The following is a 23738-nucleotide window of genomic DNA, read 5'->3' on the forward strand; positions in this document are numbered from 1 at the left end:
CATTAAATACTGCTAATGCAGTTGTTTCTCTTCTAGACCCATCATGAACCAAACCCCCTAATCACTCATTTTTCTGCTCTAGAAGTTAAATGGGGTTTTGATGATTATTTTCTTTTTCTCTGCTATCCTACTTCTCCCCAGTAGGTAACCATGGCATTTGCTGGCTTGAAGCTGCTAAGGGACTTCAGTCATTGTTGATTTCTAAGGGACACCCACACCCCAGTTATTAACCATTTTTGCTTTCTTCCTTTCACAGTATTTGAGTGTGATCTAAAATTTCTGTGCCTCAGGTTGCTGTACAGAGTTCCAGCTCTCTCAGAATACTTGTCTGTCCTGCTGAGCATGATTTGAATGTACATGGCTGGACACGCTGTCCCTTGAAAGCCCACAGATCCATTTTCCTCCTTGACGAGACATGGATACTTTTAAATTCTGCTTTTCCAAGGACTGAGAGCGTTAATATGGGGGAAATTAACTCACATTTTCAACTTCTGAATTAAAGTTCTGAAGTCATATTTTAGCACCAGTTACCTTCCAACCTTATCTCACCACAGTGTTTCTCATACCCTCACATATGTTGAGAGGGGACTTCAGGCTCCATCTGTTGCTACAAATCATGTGGGTGCATCATTGTCATCCCTGCCAGCCCTTAGTGGGTCTCAGATACTGACATCTTGTTTCATGGGCCTTTGGGAAACTCACTTTATTTGCAGATTCATTTTTACATCTTTAGTGGCACCTTGGTCCCCATCTGAGGGCTTCATAACAGGCAGAAAGAAATGGTTTTTGATGTGTTATAGAAAGGGAAAATTAAACTTATGTTTCATCTGTGTTGGTAATGAGCTTCTAAATATCTGGCAATTGTCATATAAAAATGTTGTGTTTCACTTAGCCTGTCTCTGGAGTTAACTGGCCTGGGATTGTTCAAGGATACCATGAATCTCCATGGAAAGGTGCAAGGAAAATTGTCAGGGATTCCTAGAATTTGATATGAGTAGAAACTAGATGGAGAAATTGGTCATTTCAAATTCTCTGTTAGAGAGAAGAGATGTTTGGAGGCTTTTGGAAGTACCCAAGTACCTGTTCAATTGGAAGTTAATTTGTTTGGGGGAATGTCATATAGAACATCTTTAATAGAAGCACTTACAGACCTTCATGAGGCACAGGGCTTTCAGGAGTGTGAAGCAAAAGTGTCAGATGGATGGTGCATAGAATGAAGACACACATCACACCATAAACTCAGCACAAGCTGGCTGAGTCACACAGCATTAGTGAGCAAAATGGGGCTCTTCAGCCTGGAGAAGTGGGGGCTGTGGAGAGACCTCAGAGCCCCTTCCAGTGCCTGAGGGGCTCCAAAAAGCTGCAGAGGGACTTTGTATAAAGACATGGAGTGCCAGGATAGGGGGGAATGGCTTCAAACTGACAGAGGGCAGGGTTAGATGGGATAAGAGGAAGAAATTCTTCTCTGTGAGGGGGATGAGGCCCTGGCACAGGGTGCCCAGAGAAGCTGTGGCTGCCCCTGGATCCCTGGAAGTGTCCAAGGCCAGGTTGGACCGGGCTTGGAGCAACCTGGGATAGTGGAAGATGTCCCTGCCCATGGCAGGGGTTGGATCTGGATGATCTTTAAGGTCCCTTCCAGCCCGAATCATTCTGTGATTTTATAATTTTCCTTCTTGACTCCTCTGCTTGGACCCATGTACAAAGCAGTGATGGCAGCAGCAGGAAAGTCTTTTCTCTTGTGTTTGTGAATAAAAGTACATATTTCTCCCAGGTTCAAAGTAATACCTGTAGTCAGGCTTGTCTGGAGTGCAAATGTTCTTACAACATGCATCAGCTCACAAGAAGTGGCTATTAACAACATTGGGTTAATAGACATGAAAATGCATTATTGCTGATGGATGGACAGACCAATATTGGAAAAACTGTCCTACTTAAGAGTTTTTTTGCAAGTGTTTTAACTGCACAGTAAAACAAGAAGAAAGTAGATTACTATCAAAGCATTTCCATCTTAGTTGTAAACAATTACAGCAATACTTGCATGGATGCCACATTAGAAAAAATTTACTGGATTCCATTCTAATGCAATTAGAGCTAATTTTGTTCTTTAAATGAATAAAAGGTCAGCTAGTAAATCTAGTTTATCTCAAGTCCAGGCTTCAATAAATTGTTTTATTTAATTTGTTGTAAAAGATCTTATCCTTAATGGGCCTTGCTCTTATTGGTTTGCTTGGGTTCTAAAATATTTATGACCACTTTTTTAGATATGATTTGAATGATATGTTGGAAGGGTTTTTCACTTTTTTTTTTTTTCCATTCCAGTGTTATCAAGGTAGATTGCTAACTGAGTTAGTATAGGAAGGAACTAGTGATGCTATCTTTTTTCAAAACAAAACAAGCAAAACAAAAAACACAGACTTTTAAATTTTAAATGAACTGCAAATAATGAGTAGAGTTTAATACTTTTATTCAATTACATCATGGCTTCTTTTTGTCTTGCTATTTTTCCTAAGCACTATCATTTTTCATACACATAAGTTTTTTTTAAATTCTGTCTATTGATAAAGTGTTGACATTCCAGCTACTGCTACAGCTGACATAAGCTTCAGCAAAAGTACATGCTGTAATGTTTGATACTTCTGATAAATTTATGCTACATTTAAAAACAACTTTTAAGAAAAAACACATGGCTGCTGTCACTAATGCCAGACCACAAAGCACAGAACTACTCACTGGGTGCTGTTCCAGTGTTTCTGTGCCCTAGAAGCAGGATATATGTTTTTTGTGAAATTAGGTCTCCAAATTTACCTTAAAATTTCAGACTTTTGCTCCAGACCCGTGTCATAACTCTGCCATCAGCAGGGAACCTGGAAAGCAGACAGGAAGAGGGGAAAGACAGGCATTTTAACAGTGTTTAACTGGTAAACCTGACCTGCTGCTCTAATGAAATTGCCCCTTGTCTTCTATATTTTTTAAGTGAGTAGATACGTGACTTTCTCCAAAACCAAATCACACACATGCACAGATACCTCTGTGTGTGTGCTTATAAAAATGTATATTAAATAACCTGTGGATTGTAAGATAAAATCCTGAAAGGATTAAGGGATGAAAACATTTTGTTACTCAGATACTTAATTGGCCCCACTAAAAATCTTTATTACTTGGTAGGATATTATCAGTGCAAGGTTAACTTATTTTTTTGTGGGGGCTCATTCAGCTGCACGATACCCCCATGACAAAAGCCATGAGCAGAACCAGCTGATGTCTTGTGTAGAGAATCTCAAAACCAAGGGTCTAGATGGAGAAATTATCCTGTGATCATAGATGTGACCTCTCTGTTTAACATCAGTGACCCCGAAGAATATTTTTGGGACTAGGAGGACAGGACCTAGTTTATTACACCAAGTTTCTTGATTAGATTATTCATCTAAGAACTTCTACAACCCCCACAAGGAAAAATTTTTTCCCAATGTCCAATGTAACTCTACCCTCTTTCAGTTCTGTTTGCTCAAGAATTTGTTATTTTAAGTGCAACACGAAATTTTAGTAAATCAGTTCTTCACTCATACTTTTTGAAATCCCACAGAACTATACAATCTCACCAAAAAAGATGCTCACCAAAAAAGAGATGCCTTAATGAGGGATCTTCTATCTACAACAAGCTTAATTTACAAAAGAGTTGAGTTGCAAACCCTCCAGAGATTGAATTTTCTTGGGAAAACTGCACACACACACACACAATCTGACTTTGAAAGGTCATGGCACCAAGAAAGGGAAGAAGAAGAAGAGGGTTTTAACAAATACATCCATATGATTCTTATTGACCTGGCTGAAGAAATTAGGCAAGGACTGTGTTGGTGCTCCCCAAAGCTCATTGGGAATCTGAGTTGCTGCTGTAACATGGATATTTGTTCTTTTAAAACAGTTCAAGCTCCAAGTGAGTTGTGGAAATAAAGCTGGATATCCAAGACTTTGCTGCTGGTTTGAGTTAAACTAGAATCCTGCCCTATGCAGTTTCCAGGAATGTACCTGATTGTTACAGAATCATCTTTGGTGTATATTCAGGAGCTTCAGTTTTTAATAGAGTTGTTCTCATACAGATAAATCAGTGAAGAAACTTTTGAACTTTGGGTGCTATTTAGTGGTGTTCTAGTCAGACTTTGATAATTTACATCATTGTCTTCATAGTGTTTGCCCACAAAAGCTGAATAATGGGGTTCATTAAGCTCCCTGTGCAGGCATATCCAAATTGTTTGCCTGCAGCCTTGGCTCCCTACGTGTGGCTGGGCAGGGAGGGATTGGCTTTTTATTGACTTGTCAGGCCTCAGGTTTGCATTACCAGCCAAGTAGCTCATGACCCATTCCATTTATTGCACTGTTCTGTGGTGGGGAAACAGGTAAAGGAATCCTGCTGGAAGCCCCTCCCTGTGCACGGTGGGATGAATGAGGGCAGTGTTCGGAGCAGCTCAGGCGCCGTGACCAAAGGCCGGCACAGACGGAGCGGCAGCAGCGTGGGGCCGTGGTGGGACACAGCTGTGGCCGTGTTGGTTACCCTGAGAGACATTGCTTACCCAAGGGGGAGCTCCAGAGGAGAATTCATTGAGGAATTAAAGAGCAGGGGGGGAAAAAGAAGTGATACTTCAGGGAGTGTTGTGTTTTCTGAGACCCCCGTCGTTGGAAGGAATGATGAATCTGACTCCATGTTCTCAGGCTAATTTATTATTTTATTAATTAATTTAATATTTAATTTAATATTTAATTCAATTTTTATTATTTATATTTATTTAATTTAAAATAATATTCAATATTGTTTTAATATTTATTATTATTTAATATTAATTTAATTATTTATTAATTTATTATTTTATTATCTATATTATATTAATGAATACTAAGCTAACCTATACTAAACTATGGTAAAGAATAGAGAAAGTCTACTTACAATAATATCAATTTATTAATGAATATTATTTTAATTATTTATTAATTTGTTATTTTATTATCTGTATTCTACTAAAGAATACTAAACTAACCTATACTAAACTATAGTAAAGAATAGAGAAAGGATACTTACAATAATATCAATTTATTATTGAATATTATTTTAATTATTTATTAATTCATTATTTTATTATCTATATTATATTAATGAATACTAAGCTAACCTATACTAAACTATGGTAAAGAATAGAGAAAGGATACTTACAATAATATCAATTTATTAATGAATATTATTTTAATTATTTATTAATTTATTATTTTATGATCTATATTCTACTAAAGAATACTAAACTAACCTATACTAAACTATGGTAAAGAATAGAGAAAGGATACTTACAATAATATCAATTTATTATTGAATATTATTTTAATTATTTATTAATTTATTATTTTATTATCTATATTCTATTAATGAATACTAAGCTAACCTATACTGAACTATGGTAAAGAATAGAGAAAGGATACTTACAATAATATCAATTTATTATTGAATATTCTTTTAATTATTTATTAATTTATTATTTTATGATCTATATTATACTAAAGAATACTAAACTAACCTATACTAAACTATAGTAAAGAATAGAGAAAGGATACTTACAATAATATCAATTTATTAATGAATATTATTTTAATTATTTATTAATTTATTATTTTATTATCTATATTCTACTAAAGAATACTAAACTATAGTAAAGAATAGAGAAAGGATACTTACAGAAGGCTAAAAAGATACTCATGAATCTCGTGACTCTCTCCAACACAGCTTGGCCCCCATTGGCCAATAAGTCAAAACAATTCACATGAAACCAATGAAACAATCACCTGTGGATAAACAATCTCCAACCACATTCCAAAGCAGCAAAACACAGCAGAAGCAAATGAGATAATATTGTTTTCCTTTTTCTCTGAGGCTTCTCAGCTTCCCGGGAGAAGAATCCTGGGCAAGGAGATTTTTCCAGAAAATGTGGCTGTGACGAGAGAAAAATGGGAGAAGGGCTAACCACTGTTTGGGAAAATGAAACAATAGAGCACAAGCAGTAAAATTCTGTGTTTATTGCTGTGCTCATGGGCATCCCAATTATTTTAGCAGGGAAGGGCTGTGTTAAATGTGCTTTGACAGAACTGCTGCTCTGGGTGTCAATCCAACTTGTGCTGTAAAAGAGCATGTAATGGTGAAATCATTTTTGATATGATCAATAGACCACCTAAGTGAGGAGGCAGAGTAATGAAAAATGATCTTGTTCCTCTCCAAGGTGTGCTGAAGGAATTCCAGTGATCTTTACAGCTTTCATCAATCTTTGTGAGTGTATTTACTGACATACCCACATTTCTCTGTTCTGTGGTCTTTTAAATTATAAGAGCTGGAGGACTGATTTTTGGAGCCTTTTGAAATGCTGAATGTATTTTAATGAAGATACTGTCTCAGCTATGATTCATATCCCTTTCCCAATTGTTCTTTTTCAGTGTAACATATGGGCCCAAATCCTGCTGTAAAATCCCCATGTGTGGTCCTGAATCCGTCCAAAAGGCTCTTTCACTTTGCTGGAGGTTCCCCAGCCTCTCCCTTGCTGCAGGATTGCAGCTTTTACATGGAAAAAAAAAAGAAGAATACCATATCCCTTTTACCAAAGCAAGTAAATGATCAAATGATCATTTTTGTTTATATTTCTAGAGGTGATTTTCTTCCTTGAGCATGAATTAAATTTACAACTTCAGATGTAGTCCTTAGGTTTTTTCTTCCTTCTATTTTATTTAATCACTGAAGCCACCCCAACTAATTATTCATCCTGTTTATGGTAGGCAGTAGTCTGTGGCAAATTATTTTCATTTTGCTGCTGGCCGCAGTGGGTGATGACTCCAAAAGAAAATCCATGAAAAGGCTTGAGTCATTAGAAAACAAAACAACTTACTGTGAGATTCTTTGATTTTGCTGCTTATTGCTCAAGAGTAAAACAAAAAAAAAACCCAACAACTTGTATACTGTATACCACAATTAAAAAAAAATACTTCAGGCAGGTTTAGACACATGAGGGAATTGCTTGTGTAAATGGCCATGAGCAGCTGCCCTTATGAAGCACAACAGAAACTGATCAAATATGGGTGAAAGATTAGAAAGGCAGATGGGTATTTGTTTCAAAAATAAACTTTCCATGGAGGATGACTGCAAGAGAAAGGTACTGATTTGTTCTTGACTTTGACAGAGTTGCTTTTTTGTATTCACTCTTTTACTGAGGTTTTTAAACAAAAGTGAGGAAACTCCACAGACCCAAGGATTTGCGGGATGGTTCCTAGGAACTGGATATGGACAAGAAAACCATCAAGAAATAGCCACAAAAGAACAGGTGGTCCCACCTGAATTTAGTGAAGTTGTCCTGTTTGCAGTTGATCTTTTGCTGTACAGAGTCTCCAAGTCCAGGAGACTCCATCTGTCCATCTGTCTTACTTATTTCTTTCAAAAACAAACTTGATAACAAGCTGAAAATTACAGCTTTAAATATTTTCTAAACCCATACTGGTACAACTTTCTGGTAGTTGTACCACTATGGGTTGTAATTCATGTTCTTTACCAGTTCCCACCAAAAAGGGTGGATATAGGACTCGTTTATGGGCAAACTCCTAGATCATGCATCCCATAACATTTCCCAAAACAAATGACAATAAAAGCAGTTTGCTGAGAACAGAGAAGAGAAAGTTTGCAAAGAGCTCATTGACACAAACATGTTTTACCAGGTTCTGGTTTTGCTCTTGAGAACTCAGCAGAAGGGTTTGGTGCCAGGTGGTTTTAACATTGAAGATGTTTGTTATTGATGATAAGGGAAAAAATAAGATGAAAGATACCAAGACGCCACGCTACCAGCTCAGTTTTGTTTTGTCAGACTGGCAATGAACCATCCAGAGGTGTAAGTCAGAATGGTGAGAAAATGGGAGGGAGATTTAGGAGTCATCAACTGAAAGGTGCTTGTGGTTGTTGGGAGAAATACTCTGGGTGTAACAGATACAGAGACTGAAGGCCAAGAGCAGAAATCTGTTTCGCTTAAAGTAGTGGGAAAGTAAACAGTAGAAAACCTGTAATTCAATTTCAACAGTGCATGTGTCCATAAAGCAAAGGAGTTGGCTGGAAATATCAGCTGGACTGAATGTCCAGGTATTTGTGGGGCTTTGCCACAATGTTAGAATAGTAGAATCATAGAGTAATTCAGGTTGTAAAAGACATCTTAGATCGTCACAGTCCAACCATTAACCCAGCACTGCAAAGTCCATCACTGAACTGTGTGCACAAGTGGCACATCTATCTGTCTTTTAAATACCTTCATGGATAGCCTGTTCCAGCCTTCAAAACCCTTTTCATGAAATCATTTTCCCTAATATCCAGTCTGGATCTCCTCTGGCTCAACTAGAGGCCATTTCCTCTTGTCCTTTCACTTGTTACTTGGCAGAAAAGACCAACCCCCACCTGGCTGTACCTCCTGTCAGGGAATTCTAGAAGGTAATAAAGTGCTCCCTGAGTCTCCTTTTCTCCAGGCTGAGCCCTCCCAGCTCCCTCAGCTGCTCCTGGTGCTCCAAATCCTTCCCCAGCTCCATTGAAATGGAGAATGAGCTGTTGATCTCCATATGCACCACTGAAGGTCAACACAGGGAGAGGCAGGCACCCAAAAAAGTGGATGTTATCTTGGAATAAGTGCTCAAAATTCATTTTCCTTGATAGAGAAGAATACCACATGGCAGGTGATGTTAAAGTGCTGAGGTCTTTTCACTTGCAAAATTGCTTGGGGCTTCCTTGGAGGTTTGGTGCATTCTGGCACTCCACAAACTCACAGGCTGGTCACAGCATGGGCTTGTGGAGCTTCTGTTTGCCAATATGACTTGTTTGCACAAAATAAAATATTCAGCAGGGCATGAAACAGCAAATAAATTTCCCTTTGTAAAAGTAATATGGGAATTAGCCTACATTACAGAGCTTAAATCACACTGATTCTCCTCCAGGGCTGGAATAAAATTTTCAGAATCACCTCTTATCTCTGAAGAATCTAAACCATATGGAAATTTCCTGATTTCCTTAGGTGTTTTTGACGCTCTTACCCATAGGTCTTAGAGGGTTTAGGTTTTTTCTAGTGCAACAATCTCAGTTCCAGATGTGAGATTTTTCAGTAACAAAATAGTTACATGAAGGAATTTATATCAATAAGGGAATATCAAACCATCAAGGAATTTATATCAATAAGGGAATATCAAATCTAATAGATTACATGATGACTGATAATCCAAGTGAATTGCACCAGTTTCAGTTTTGTCAGTGCAGTTGTGTCGTTTTCCTAGACACAGAGACCCATTTAGCTCCTTCTCCCTGCTTAAAAATGGGTCATGGGTTCAGAAAAGAATTAGGACTTTTCAAATGTTAGTTTTTTCCTCTGGGCAGAGAAGCAGCTTCTTGGGAGCTCTGCCTCTGAGAAACAAAGATTACTGGGATTTTTTTACTAGACCTTTCAAAGTTCTGATACAGCATTTTTTGGAGCTCATTGCCCATAGCAATCATTCTGCCCTGTGGCCCATGTCCTGTTTTTGAAAAGCCATTTCCTTTTGGTGCACATCTTCCCCCTGTGTTTAGGTGAAGCAGTCAATGGGGCTTTCAGCCGTAAGGATCAGAATTAAATCAAATAAATTACTTCCAAAGATAGGAAACCATTTCACACCTTGGAGCTTCATTTTGCTGCAGATGTAGCATGTTATAGCTCCTGCCACTTAGAGCTGATTAGAAACCAGCTGACCTGTTGCAACACTTCAAATCTTGGTACAATTTGCCCTTTGCCTGCAAGCTGACACTTGGTGTTCATCCTCTTTGGGTTTGGAACTATAACTGTGAACAGGGTGATTGCCCTGGAGTGATGATTAAAAAGGGTTTTTATTCACTCTACCCTCCTGAGAAGCAGAAAAACTTCACTGAAGTTTTCTTCCTTCCCCTTGGAACAGCATTGGACACAATTTTAAACCAGTAGATAACATTGAATCTTTGCTGTGAGGGTGGCACAGGCTGCCCAGGGAGGTGGTGGCCTCCCTATCCCTGGAAGTGTTCAACATCATCTTGGATGGGGCTCTGAAAAACCTGGTCTAGAGGAAGACATCCCTGCCCATGGCACAGGGGTTGGGGCTGGAAGACCTTTAAGGTCCCTTCCAAGCCAATCCATCCTTTGATTCCATGAGATCTGGCTTCTCAGCTGAGATTCAGATATTACGTGCTGTTGTCTTGATGTAGTTGAGCAGAAATGGCAATGGAAGATCTCATTAAGTTCTGATACTGGGTTGAAATGCTGTTTGCACTGGAACAGATTGTGAGAAAGAAAAATAACTTCAAAATGCCTTTGTCGGGAAGCTTTATGCTCTGCTCTTTCAGCAAAGGGGTTATAAAAAAACAACATGGAAAAATAATTGGTAATTGTGGTATTTGAGGATTTCTCTGTCCTTCCACTTGAAATTTCTCATCCCTTAGGTTTTTTTTCCCTTTTTATTACATTTAGATGTTTTCTTGGTTACTACCAGGCACTCTGTGACAAATCAGTGCATGTGTTCAGTGATAAATACACTGAGGTTCTGTGAGCAGGACAGCTCCTGCTGGCATTTAAAAAGAAATCTAAAGTGAATTTAGGTTGGACACAACCAAACACACAGTGTTTACATTAATTCTGGGGTTTTTTTCAAGGGGAGGGGTAACCTGTAGTCACGATTTATGGAGGCTTTTTTACCACATCTATTCCAAAGGTGTTCTCACATCTCCTTTATTTTGGAGGAACTGCTTTGATTCAAAAACAACTTTTAATTGACCTTCTATCTTTCAGTGTAGAATCTGTTCATGGTACATTGCTAGGCAAGCAGCCTGCAGAGAAATTCAGTTCTTGTCTCACAACTCTGATTGTGGTGGTGGTGGTTGATATTCATTTGTGTTTGATTTCTCAAACAAAAATACTCATTCAGCCTCAGTTTTAGAGTCCTTGGATTGGTGTGGAGAAGCAGGAGAATTTGTTTTATGTAGTATTGTACTGGCAGTCTAAGTGATGATTTTGGACACATGAAAACACATTTGGGAAAGAAGGTAACAATATGTGTGTGGTGATGTTCCAAGGAAGAGTTTAAATCCCAGCAGGATTCAGGTACCAGTTGGATCAAGGCTCTGCTGCAGTGAGAGCCGCCTACTTGCAGTGAGCTCTGTGCCTCGATTTTCCTGTCTATAAAACAGAGCTCATAAATCTTGCCATCATTTACATAGTGTTTTGATATCAGGTTTCTCTTCCAAGTCTGAAGTAACAGTAATTATTAGTCGTGGGACTGCTATTTCCCTTTGATTTCTCCCCACCTCCATATTCCGTGTGTGCAGCCCCTTCTTCAGGACAGGCTAAACCACCCTCGCTGGGATTACTCCATCACCTCTGATGGTGCAGCACAAAACCATTCATTTCTCCACTCTGGAGTCTAAAGTCTCTGAACTCCATTAGCCCAAGGGAGTGGTAGGCCCGAGCGTGCTCCGAAATGCCGATCTCCTGTTTTGATAAGTGAGCTCTAAAATCAAGATAAACAAGCTGCCCTATATACTGAACATGTCCTAATTGCACACTTGAGGCACACCAGCCAATCCATGAGCGTGTGTCGCTCGCTAATGAATATTTGTACTTTTGGAAGCTTTCACATGTGGTGTTCCTTGCTGCTTCTGCAGTTATGAGCAGAGTGGCTTCGAAGACCCTGTGCAGGAGGAGAACCTGGCTTTAGACCAAGAAACTCTGTAATTTAATTTCATGTGTTAGCTGGGCATGGTCACTCTTATTCAAATTGTATTAGCTAATACTACTTTCAAACTGTTTACACTGTGTGCAAAGTTGTGTTTAAAGCCCTATTAGCTAATACATCTCCTAGTCTAGACTTGGGGAGGGTTGACTCCCTGGAGAACTCCTAGCAGGATTTTGTTTACTTGCAGGAGGTAGGAGAGGGAGGCATGGACAGAAGGGGCAGTGATGTTTGAAATCATCCAAATGACTTCTGCTGTGCCAATATTTTGCTGTCAGTCCCTATCCTCGCTTTTATTATAGCTAGGAGTTTGTTTATTGAGAGATGGCTCTCCAGTTGTGAGGATAAATTTGAAACCAGGGGAGCACTGGCACCAACCACGGTCTTGGGCATTCAGCACTGGGAGCCAGGGCTGTCTCTGGAATGGGGAAGACACAGAAGAAGCATTTGAGTTGGGTATGGCAGTCTGGCAGGAGCCCCAGGAGACTTTCACTGAACCAGAAACACATCATGAGCCAAAGAGAAAACTTCCTTAGTGAGAGATAACAGTGGGGTTTTGGATGTTCCCCACCAACAGGAGAAGGAGGCTGGTGTTGATGCGTAGGTTGGCCTGATAGTAGAACTTCCTTCCTTCTGCAAGTCACAGACAACATAAATCAAAACTCCTGTACTTGGACTCACAGTCTAGCACCTTACTGACACATGTACAGAGCCTGAGCCCCACTTAGGTACCTGAAGCAATCACTGGGACATTTGTAGTGTGAATGTCTTCAGTGTTGCTGATGGAAGAATCATTTATCACCCATTTTCTTCTCCTGTTCACTCCTAGAAGGTGTGATGCTGCAGCTGGGGGCTAGGCAGGGCTACCAAACTCATTGCTCTTGTTTTCTTTTAGTAAGTGCATTTTTACTGTAACTCAAAATAGTTCTGATTTTGTAGTGCATCATATCTTGTGAGAAAAAACACCATTATCTCAGCCAGACATTACCTACTGTATTATTCCAAGCCTTTCTCAAATGATGGCTTGGAATTTCATTGGCTTGAAATTCCAATGTCTCTAATCATAGTGATACTGCCTTTGGAGTTGTGGAGTTGTCCACATTGACAGTGGAGCCAGACATTCCTGGTTCTCAGGAGTCATTGCAATTTGATTTTTGTCATTGTTTCTCTACTGATGTCTCTTTTTTTTACCTTCTTAAATGATCCTTGTCCCTGGAATGTCCAACCTTTCTTTAAATCACCCTCTTCTTACAGTCCTGTCACAAATCAATCACACTTCCACAGTTACCATTCAAATATAAATAAATTAGTTAAATGATTTTTAAAAAATGTTGTAAAACAAATCAACCTATCCTGTGTTTTGTTTGAGGTTTTGGTTGTTTTTTTTTGGGTTGTTTTTGTTCTGTTTTTTTAAAACATCCTTTTCCTTCTCTTTATGTTTCTAACCTAGAGCCTTGTAGTAAGAGCTTTTTCTGGCTTGTCTGTGAAATTGCATGCACATCAGTAACACTGTGTATCAACAGTCATTAATAAAGGCTGGGTCCTCTATGTATCTCCCTTCCTGGGCAGGATTGTTCTATACAGTGTATTTACTAGAGCTACATCCTGTCTACTTCAGCTACTCGAGTAAGTAGCAATATTTTAACTGCTGAGTGTATAGTGTGCGTCATTTATTTGTCCTGACTAGATCCACTGCTGATTTCATAAACATTTGGGCAAAGAAATACCAAACTAGCAAATATTTGCAGAACCCCCTAATGTAGGACCTTAACAGGATGATATGGTCTCTCAGTTTGAAGATTAAAATCAGTGCTGTTCACAGCTGATTAACTTTCCTTTCTAATATTTCCCACAAATTGAGCGAATGCAATAAAACTTAACGAAACAAGGTTTAGTAAAGGCACAGAGAATATTTATAAGACAGTGAGGTACAGACTGGCTCAGGGTGTCCTGGCACTCACTCTGTAATGGCTCTGTGCTTTATCCTGTAAATGGATGGGTGCAGCAATGACAGCAGGGCTTGTGTGGGGTTGAAACAGCCTCTTTGGTGACTCCAGGCTGACATGAATTAGCTGCTCTATATTTTCTTTCTCTCTAATGGGTGATTGATCATTGCTTTCTTTCCCATCAGCTCTAACAATTCTCTGTGTTGCTCCTACAGAGTCATCAGCAAAGTGGTGTCAGCTCCAGAGGCCAAACCTTCCACTCCGGCAGCACGGCCCAAAACGCCTCCGCCTGTGCCGTCACCGGTGCCAGCTCCTGTTCATGTCACCCCTCCTCCAGCTCCAGCTCCTCCTCCTCCACAGGCCACCATCTCACCTGTCCTCATCCCACCACCCTCCCCGGCCGTGTCAGCAGCTGGGGGCTCCAAGGCTCCCGTGCGGAGCGTGGTGACCGAGACCGTCAGTAATTACGTGGTAGGTGACACATGCCGTGCTCTGTCCCATGCCAGGGGCATTCCTCCCTGGAATTGGCGAGCTCCTGGGTGGCTCATTGTCTCAAACTGATGGTTCCTGGAGTCCTGATGTTGCTCTCTGTTAAACTGCTGTTTATACAGCCCTTGTTTCCACACACGTTTTGAGGGGTTAACAATTTAATTGAAATGCTACAACTTGGACTGAATTTTTCATTGGTTCCCAGTTCCAAATTTAAGTTCCTTCTAACAAGACCAACTATATCCTATATGGTATTTTCTGCTAACTGAGCTGGAGTTGATGTTGCTCTCTGTTAAACTGCTGTTTATCCAGCCCTTGTTTCCACACACATGTTTTGAGGAGTTAACAATTTAATTGAAATGCTACAACTTGGACTGAATTTTTCAGTGGTTCCCAGTTCCAAATTTAAGTTTCTTGTAACAAGTCCAGCTATATCCCATATGATATTTTCTGCTAACTGAGCTAGAGCACTTTTTTTTGAGGTAGAGGTTTTTATAGGTGCTTTCAAAAGTGCTGAATTGAAACCTCAAATGTCAGACTCACCATAGATTTTGCTGTCAGTCAGGTAAAGTACAAAACCCTCATACAACATCAAGAACTTGACTTAGCCCTCATTTGAAATGTGTAGAGTCCACTAATCTCTTTCCTGGTTTCCTCGACATACAGAAATTGCAGATGTTTGTGCATCTCAGAAGTCTGTAGATGGTTCATTAGTCTGCACTTCATTTGTGTGTTTGACGTGCCCTGAGCTTGGCCTGTGTCTGGCAGCATTCTTCATTCTTTTAGAAAAGTCTCTTGTGTACCATGGTGTAGGAACTGCATTCCCTAAAAGAATGTGGATATATGTCTGGGTAGGACAAGGCTTGCTGTGCTGCTGAGAATTTCTGCTTTAAATGCTTTGTGAAATGAAGTCCTGAGCATTCCTGATGCTTGAAAAGCAGCACAAGGGTAGCAGTGTTGTTATCCTCCCTGTCCTGGCTGAATTCCAGCTTGATTGGTGACACCTTGCTTAGCTGCAGTTTAAAAATCTCACCATTTAAAGCACCTAAAGCTTACTTTTATTACAGAGTTTGCCGTGCTTGAATTGCAACATATTCATGATTTTTTTTTAATTTTTATGAATCTTGATTTAGTATTGATTTCTAATATAAATCCACCCTGCATTTCTAATGGAAAGGTGCTTCCCTGCTGGACTTAAACTGCTGTATCATGTTACTGCTCTCTATTTAAACAGCTGCTACATTTCACTCCTGAGTTAGTTACAGCACTGGACAACATCACACAGGCTCTGCATGTCCTCAGGGTGCAGGACACAGCCTCACCTCTGGTATCACAGTGTAAGCCCACAGTCACTCCTATTATTGCAGTCACTAGTATTGTTGTCATTGATGTTATTACAGTAGTGCTCAAAGGTTTCAAAATTTACTTTAAGAGAAAAACATTTCCTCAATGCTCTATTACATCCCATTTTCTTCTGTAATTATGAAAAGAAATAATTGAGAGATTATGGTAGTTTTAAAAAGAAAAACCTTGCACTTTGCCTAGGTACTTCCAGTGGTAACACATAAAGGTAGCACCTTTATGGAGAATTCAGAGGATATGGAGGCTCCAGGTCGTTTTTGCTTTTCACAGACCCATGGATTATCACGGAATAGTTTGGGTTGGAAGGACTTAAAGACCATCTTGACCCAACCCCTCTGCCACAGGCAGGGGCACCTTCCACTCAGCCAGGTTATTCAGAGCCCCATCCAGCCTGGCCTTGAACAGTTCCAGGGACAGGAAGTCCACCACCTCTCTGGACAACCTGTGCCTCACCACCCTTATTGTAAATATTTTTTACCTAATACACAATCTAAACCTAATGGTCTTCAACTTAAGACCATTCCCTCTTGTCCAATCACTCCTTGTGAAAAATGATGTTTTACAACATTATAGGTGAAACTGAGGCTTTACTGCATTAGGACTGAGCTATGGGCACATGCAGGGAGACACCTGATGTGACAGATTTATAAGTCAGAATGCTCAGAGAGAGGTTGGGGAAGAAGAAAATGATTAATAACTATTAGCCTCTTGTATAAAGGAAATCCAGGAGACAAAATCATTTTGCTCAGATCACATGGGAAAGCTGTTCTAGAGATAAGAGTGGAGCCAGTGTGACAGAAGTGCCCAACTCCCTTGTGCAGGGGAGGAGAGGAGAGTGATTTTATAGTTCAGACCAGAAAGGATACACATCTCCCTGCTGGATAGCATCTCAGTGCATGTGCTCTGCTCATTAGCTCTCAGTGGTTTGTACTAACACAGCAACCAGCAATCCCACTCTGTGCCTCCTTGCATGACCCTTGGCTCATTAAGGAATGAGAAGTTATGCAATATTTTTAATATCCTTATTCAGCAGCCCAAATTCTTGTTTAACAAACAGGCAGAGGTTTCTGTGATTATAGACCACCCTGCCCCTCTCCAGCCCCTGAGAGCCTGAGGCAGGCATTCTGGAGGGGAAAAAAATACCTGAAAAATTAAGTTTGGAAAAGTTAGGGTGTCTATTTTCTGATGGGGAAACATCTGGCAGTGCTGCCCACACCCAAAACAGGCAGCATCAGAAATGAGGTGCCTGTGCTGGGGGATGATGGGGGTGCAGCCAGGTGTTCGGGCAGGTTTTGTAGCCCTCAGCCCAACATCCCACAGCATCCCTTCTCTGCAGCACTGTGGCACAGCATCTCCTCTCTTCCCAGCAGGGTTATCCCACCAAAATGCCTCTGCACCTCTTCACTCTGAGCCCAGACACTTCATGTGGGGAGCAGATGCTTCTCCAGCAACTTAAAATGACTTTGCAGATGTGAGATTAGATGGTAGATAGGAATGATTATTGCAATCAATCAGCTTGGGAATTGAGTTAATTTTATGATGGTGCCTACTCCGTATCTCTGTTGGGAAGGGATTGTTCCCTGCTTAGTATTCCTGGGACTTGTAGTTTTGAGTTTTAAACCACAAAAACATTCAAGGCTTTAAGAAGAATCAGGGAAGAGTGATGTGTTGGTTGCAGCTCTGGTACATTCCTATTGATTTTTCAGGAAGTGGTGTAAGATGTACAGACCACCGTGTAGTGGCTTTTTTTTTTTTTTTTACTAAGAACATTTGGAGCTTTTCATCTGCTACTTTTTAATACTGTGTTTGTAAGCTGTACAGATAGCAAAAAGTTATTGCCTGAGATATGTGTAAATGCACAAAAGCTGAGAACAAAACAATTTCTGCTTTTGAGATTCAGCGATAATGTGCAAATCTTCATAAAGGAGTGATGGAGTCAGGGTAATGCCCCAGACATTTTGTACTGTGTGCTGTTAATTGCACTCCTTTAGGTGGATTCTGTGACATTTTGCATGTATGTTTTTAGCAAAGAGCTGCTCAAGAGCCACTGGAAATCTAAAAATACAAACAATGGGTCGAGCAGGATATAAACATTAAAAAAATGCATATGATGAACCCGGTGAGCAGCTGCCCAGTACTGTAAATGATCTGCCTTTCTTGTTTCATTTACCCTTTAGTAAATTGTACTGCGACATAAATGTCATAAGGGGAATGGAAAGTTACTCAGTAACAACTTTTTTTATATCCTGATCTTATCAGCTCGTTGGAGTTGAAGACTTTGGCTAATAAGTAATGCAGCAATATATACACACGGCGCTGTATATTTTACATGCACATAAGAGCTGTTATCTTACGCAGGAGGCTGCCGTGGCTCCTGCTTGCCATTAACAGGGTCGAATTTTAAAAGTATAGACAGAGAGGGAATTGTGTCCTTAAGCCCTGGCTCTGTGTGTGAATGCCTGTGCTTAGGTTGGGTGGTGTAACTGGCTTTACTGGTTTACAGGACAATGCAGGAAAATACATGATTTTGTCGTCATGAGCAGTGTAGGAAAATCAATTAAGACGTAACACTGAGCTCTCATGATCAGAGAATTCACACATAACAACAGGGGCTGCTGAATGGCTTAGCCAGATAAGCAAGAAACATTTTTTTTGTTGGTGGGTTTTTTTTTTTTTAATGTCAATTTTCCTGCCTGCTTAGCCCTGAAAACCAGCTAACTTTGCTTTTCTTTGCACCAGATCCGAGACGAGTGGGGTAACCAGATCTGGATCTGTCCTGGCTGTAACAAGCCAGATGATGGCAGTCCAATGATAGGTTGTGATGACTGCGACGATTGGTATCACTGGTAAGTTCCTCTCATCCATCCTGCTCTGCCAGTGCCTGGCAGATTGGGGCTATATTATTAAAAAACCCTTTTTTTTCTAATAGTTCATGACGTTGGGAATATTTAAATAGCTTTTCTGTGTCCAATTTAATAATCTGGAAGATATTTTTATCTCTGTTGCTCTGAAATTTGAAAAGGCAGATTTTAAGCTGTGAAGGAGAGTTACTTTTTAATTAATGGGCATTGGTGATAACGGTTGTTTTTGAAACTGCTGGGAAATATTGCTGATTCCGGTAATTTTGTGAGAACTACAGGATTATGAGCACAGTGTATACAGATAGACAGTTCAAATTATGAAGCATTGTATGAACAGTAATATAAATGTCAGCTCTTATAAAAAGGTTAGGGGAAATTAATCACTTTTAGGCGATATTTTTTTTAAAAGCTACATAAAATCATAAGGGTTTTTTGCAGATGCGTTAAAGAAGCGTTTGAAATTATTTTAAATCTAGTCTATTACACCTGAAAGTGCACTTGTATTTTCTACTAAAACAACACTTTTTATCTGAGTATCCTTTTGATACTTCTCTTTTGTTTCAAAGCAAGAGTTCTTAGGTTTTGATCATTATATTTGTTAAGATAATTGCTGTATTAATCTGAAGCCAGATCCAGTCTCCCACTGGCAAGTTGCATTTTTTGGAGTAAGACACAAAAGCAACGTTACCCCACTGAGATGATGTGATATTTTCCTGTCCTTCACAGGCCTTGCGTTGGGCTCACGGCTGCACCCCCAGAAGAGATGCAGTGGTTCTGCTCCAAGTGTGCCAACAAAAGGAAGGATAAAAAACACAAGAAGAGGAAGCACAGGGCACACTGAAGGCTTGGCAGGGACTGAAATCGTGCGGTCACCGCGGCACCTCCCGCCCCGACTCGGCTGCAGGAGGGATCCACCCTGCCAGGGTCGTTTGTGTCCCTGCAGTGAATCAGGGGCGAGGAGATGCCCTTGCTCAGGGGCTGTTGGGTTTCACAGACTGTCCGAGCCCAGGGCGTTGGATTTTGGTACATTCTGATGCTGTTTCTTCCCCCTGGCAAGGGGAGTTTGCACAGAGCGCCGTCAAGGCTTCGGTGGTTCCCGGCACCGCTCCGCTCCTGTGGCTCGGCAGCAGCGCAGATGAATGTTGTAAATACAGATATCTGTCCTATTCTTCCTCGATTTGTTATTCATCCCTCTGGAACCTTTGCAGTAAGGTGCTGAGAGGAGGAGAAAATGTAAATTGCAGTAAGTTGTAAACTGAGAAAACCTTCTGGAATGATTTCTGTAGTCTGGATACAGTTCAGCCTCGACTCTTGCTGAGCCAGATAATCATAATGTGGAAATAAAAAGTGGCTGGTAAATATTTTTGTGATGAGAATATATGAAGCTTTTTTCCTTGATTTTTAGTACTAACATAAAATAAACATGTTCAAGCTTTTGTGATATATCTTCTATTTTTTAAAAGAGAAGTTTCTATTGTGTCAATTTTTTTCTTCCGTGTGAATTTCTTTTGGTGGACCTGTAATATATTTTATACATTGATTTTTAGTTTGTTTTGTTGGTTTTTTTTTAAAGTCTTTGTCAGCGTAACTTTTCATTGCTTGTACATTTCATCGATGTGTAAAAACACTTCCCATTAAAAGATTTTCACACGTGTAAATAGCTGATATTTATAAATAATTTTTTTTTTAATTATTTTTTAGGGCTTGAGGATTTTTGTTGTCGTTTGTCCGAGAATACAAACCTAGCAGCTACTAAAAGCCCGTGTGACAAACGCCTGTCCTCATGGCTGTGAGGGATTGGTGAGCTCTGCCCCAGCTGTGCGTGCACGAGGAGGTGGCCAACACCATAATTAGGCCTTGATTCAGATACTTAAACATGTGGTAACTTCTTAAGAAGTGAGTAATCCTATTGCCTTCAAGGAGCCTGTTCCCACACTTGGTTATACATGTGCTTAAATGCCTTCTGAATTGGGAGCTTAGGCCAGGGGGGCTCTGCACTTCTGGTGGCAGCTACAGCATGTTAATCTGTAGCTGGAATGGACTTTTGTTTTTTTTCAATTTTTCTCCTGTTTTGTTTTTTTTTTTTAAGTGGTTAGTGAGTTTGCCAAACCATCATATTTAGGTAGAGGAGATGCAGGTGTGTTCCTCTGCTTTGTGTATCCCCTTGGAAAGAGCAGTAAACTGGATCCCAGACACATTCCCCCTTGAAAATGTGAGGGGAAGGTGCACAGAAACTGAAATAAAAGTGAGTGTTAGATATTGTGGTGCAATGAGTCTCAGAGCTAAATAAGAATAAATCTTGAAAACAATTCATGCCTTTTGTTTTCTAATCAATTTTAGATTGCATTGGTTCATTTGGGGATATTTGTGTTTTAAACCAATGCAGTGAGAACGTCTGATGTTGGAGAAATACGACCCTTTAGCCTGTTGTGCAGATATTAAGAGTTATTTTTTAAATGCATCCAAATTGATATTAATGAGAGTGAATTAGTCATGTTTTTAAAAGTACCAGTCTAGTTAGGGAAATGAGGCTTTGCTGATAGAACTGTTAAATTGCAAATCAGTGGTGATATGGATGAAATTGGTTTATTAAAAGTGCACTGTTACCTGCTTTGTTCAATGCCATCTCGTTTATATTCCGTCCCTGTTAATTACCAGTCAAGAAAGTTCTTGGGTTTGATTTTTTTATTCTATTTTATTTTGAATTGTTGGATGTTGCATTGCTGATTTTTGGTTTTTTCCACATGTAATGTGCAGACATACAAAATACGCCGTCTTTGGTCATTTCTGGTTGCAATAATAAAGAAATTAGCTTTTGGTAAGTTGTTTATGCATTTCCTCCTCCTCTCCATGAATCAGAACTTCTCATATTTAATCAGCTGAATTACTCAGGATGCCATGGGAGGGCTGAACTTGCCCCACTGGATGGTTGTTCAGCTCTTTCTCTGCATGCTTGGCCTTGCTGCTGCTGGGTTGGTTTCTTAACCTGGCTTTTATGATTTTATAAATGACCCCTGTGGCAATAAAACCAAAGCATCATTTTCAGGAGGCTTGTGTGGCTGAGGGGATTAGTAACAGGAGAAGGGGCCCTTCACCTCCGGGTCATCAGTTTGAAGCCACGCTTGGTGCTGAGCCTGCCTCCCTTTCACTTATGCTGCTGTGGATCAGGAATCAGTGGCATTAATGAATAATCATTCCAGAAATGGTTATCCCTGAGCAGTGTGTGTGACTTGGACCTTCTTTACAGTCTCTGGGCCCATCCAGCCCTGAGCAAGCCCAGCTCATTCCCCAGACTTTTGTATTTGCTGCTGATAACTTCAGAGGTTGGATGTCTTCTCCATAAACTTTGTGTATGGAAAATGAGGGAGCAGCTGGGGCTGCTCCCAGGAGTCTCTGCTTGATTTTGGGGTTGGGATATGAGTCCTTTTATGATTTGTGTTTTGGACACCACCATCCATGAGAAGAGGGCACGGTGAGTGGGCTGCAGGTTGCTTTGCTTGTCATGGAAGAAAATCCACGTCTCTGAATGGTTTTCCTGCCTTAAGTGCAGCTTCAAGGGAAGCATCAGGGGAGAGTGTGAATAGAACTGGTGTAAAGTTTAGAAAGTAAAGAATTAAAGAGTTTTCAGTGAGGAGACAACTCACCAGCTGCTGCACTATAAAGAGTAGACAGATACAGTTTTCCCCCTTTATGGAGGCACTCCTCACTGTCCTGCTTAAATCCACTACACGTCCTTTATGGAGGTGTAGTGGATTTAAGCAGGACAGTGAGGATGAGTCGCAAATATTCAAGAAAGGAGCACAAAAACTATTCCGTGAGAAAAGCTTGTTGAATCCTGCCGTTACTCTGGGGCCAGATTTTTATCTGGAGTCAGCTGGGAGTCAGTTGGAGCTGTGTCAGTTTACAGCAGCCCAGGAGCTGCCCGCTGGCACGGCTGGTGTTGGGGCTGGGGAGCAGCTCAGTTTGGAGAATTTTTCATCTTTTTATCCTTTTTGTCCTTCTCATCTTTTTTATCCAGGGCAGCCAGTGCCTGTAGGTCGCTATGCTGGGTGCTGGCTGTGAAGCAGGTTAGTCATTAGGCAAAATTGCAGTTTGTTAATGAGTTTTGGATCCAGAAAAAAACATGGAGCTGATATCGAGACAGTAAGCACAAAGTTCAGAAATGGAAGAAACTATCTTGACTGCTGATTTTTATTGGAGGACATAGATATAAAAGCAGAGCATCCATCCCTGGAGTAATGGGAATGCCCTTTTCCCAAGATAATCTTTCTTTGGTGCTGTATGTTGTGCTCAGAGCATCATTTCTCTGCTTGACAAGGTGTTTCTCTTCTGAAGGTGTCCACAGCTAAGTACAGTGAGGATCTTTATGCTCTGCAACTGATTTGTGATTCCAAATGTCCTGGAAGAGAAAGGGAATTAAAAAAAAAAAAAAAAACAAATCGGAGGGTATCAGAGCCTGCTGACTTTGTCTGGGCTTTAGAGAGATAAAATATAGTGTATTACTTCACTGTATCACCTAAACCTTCTTTGTTCTCCTTTCAATAGGACGATTAAACAAAGACCTACTAACCAAATTAAAGTATAAAATGAACGCTGAGATATGGAAACCTTGCCAGGAAGAATGTTAATGAATGAAGTTCACTAAAGGCATGCTGGCTAAGTTTTCAATACAAATAGTTTTATGGCCAATCTCTTTAGATCATAGCAGTTTTCTTTAGAAGTTTTAAGTCTCAAAAGTAGATGAGTTTCCTTCACTGGGGAATGAATTAGATAATGCTCTGAATAAACTCCCTCTTCGCCGTCTTGTCAGTCATGCTGCTTAGGAAACTCGCCCTTTCTTCTGGGGACTTTTGGATCAGCTGTAACCTCAAAAGTAGAAAGCTGCTATTAATCCATGTGTGCTGGGTGGCAGAGGAGGCTGTAACGGGAGATTTGCAGCCAGCAAACAGCTCTTGTACCTGGCTCTTGTGAGCAGAAACCATCAACTGTGAGCTGGGGCAGCCGAGTCAAGGGTGCTTTCCCTCCAAGGTGCTGCTTCAGCCTCTCGCAGGTTTGCAGTGGGTGAAGGAGGGGGTCAGACGTTTTATTTAACTGGGTCTGTGGTGGCAGGACAAAACAAAAGGAGGGTTCATTCAGATTAAGTGTAAGGAAAAGAGTTTTTGTGGTGAAACACTATAGCAGGTTACCCAGAGGGGTGGTGGATGCCCTATCTGTGGGAACTTTCCATGTCAAAGTTGGACAGGGCTTGGAGCAGCCTGGTCTAGTGGAAGGTGTCCCTGGACATGGCAGAGGGGTTGGAATTAGATGA

General features: G+C 40.4%; 1 protein-coding gene across 1 annotated transcript in view; it reads left to right on the forward strand.

The window, feature by feature from the left end:
- The window catches only part of TAF3 (TATA-box binding protein associated factor 3), a 115851-nt gene extending 94599 nt beyond the window's left edge, over positions 1-21252 (forward strand). The window contains exons 5-7 of the mRNA XM_063153698.1: positions 13934-14189; positions 18309-18415; positions 19157-21252. Coding sequence (XP_063009768.1) covers positions 13934-14189; positions 18309-18415; positions 19157-19271 — 478 coding nt within the window. The 3' untranslated portion in view covers positions 19272-21252. The remainder of the gene's footprint in view (positions 1-13933; positions 14190-18308; positions 18416-19156) is intronic.
- Positions 21253-23738: the final 2486 nt, after the last annotated feature.

This window comes from Melospiza melodia, chromosome 4 (assembly GCF_035770615.1).
Source record: "Melospiza melodia melodia isolate bMelMel2 chromosome 4, bMelMel2.pri, whole genome shotgun sequence".
NCBI classification, from domain to species: Eukaryota; Metazoa; Chordata; class Aves; order Passeriformes; family Passerellidae; genus Melospiza; species Melospiza melodia.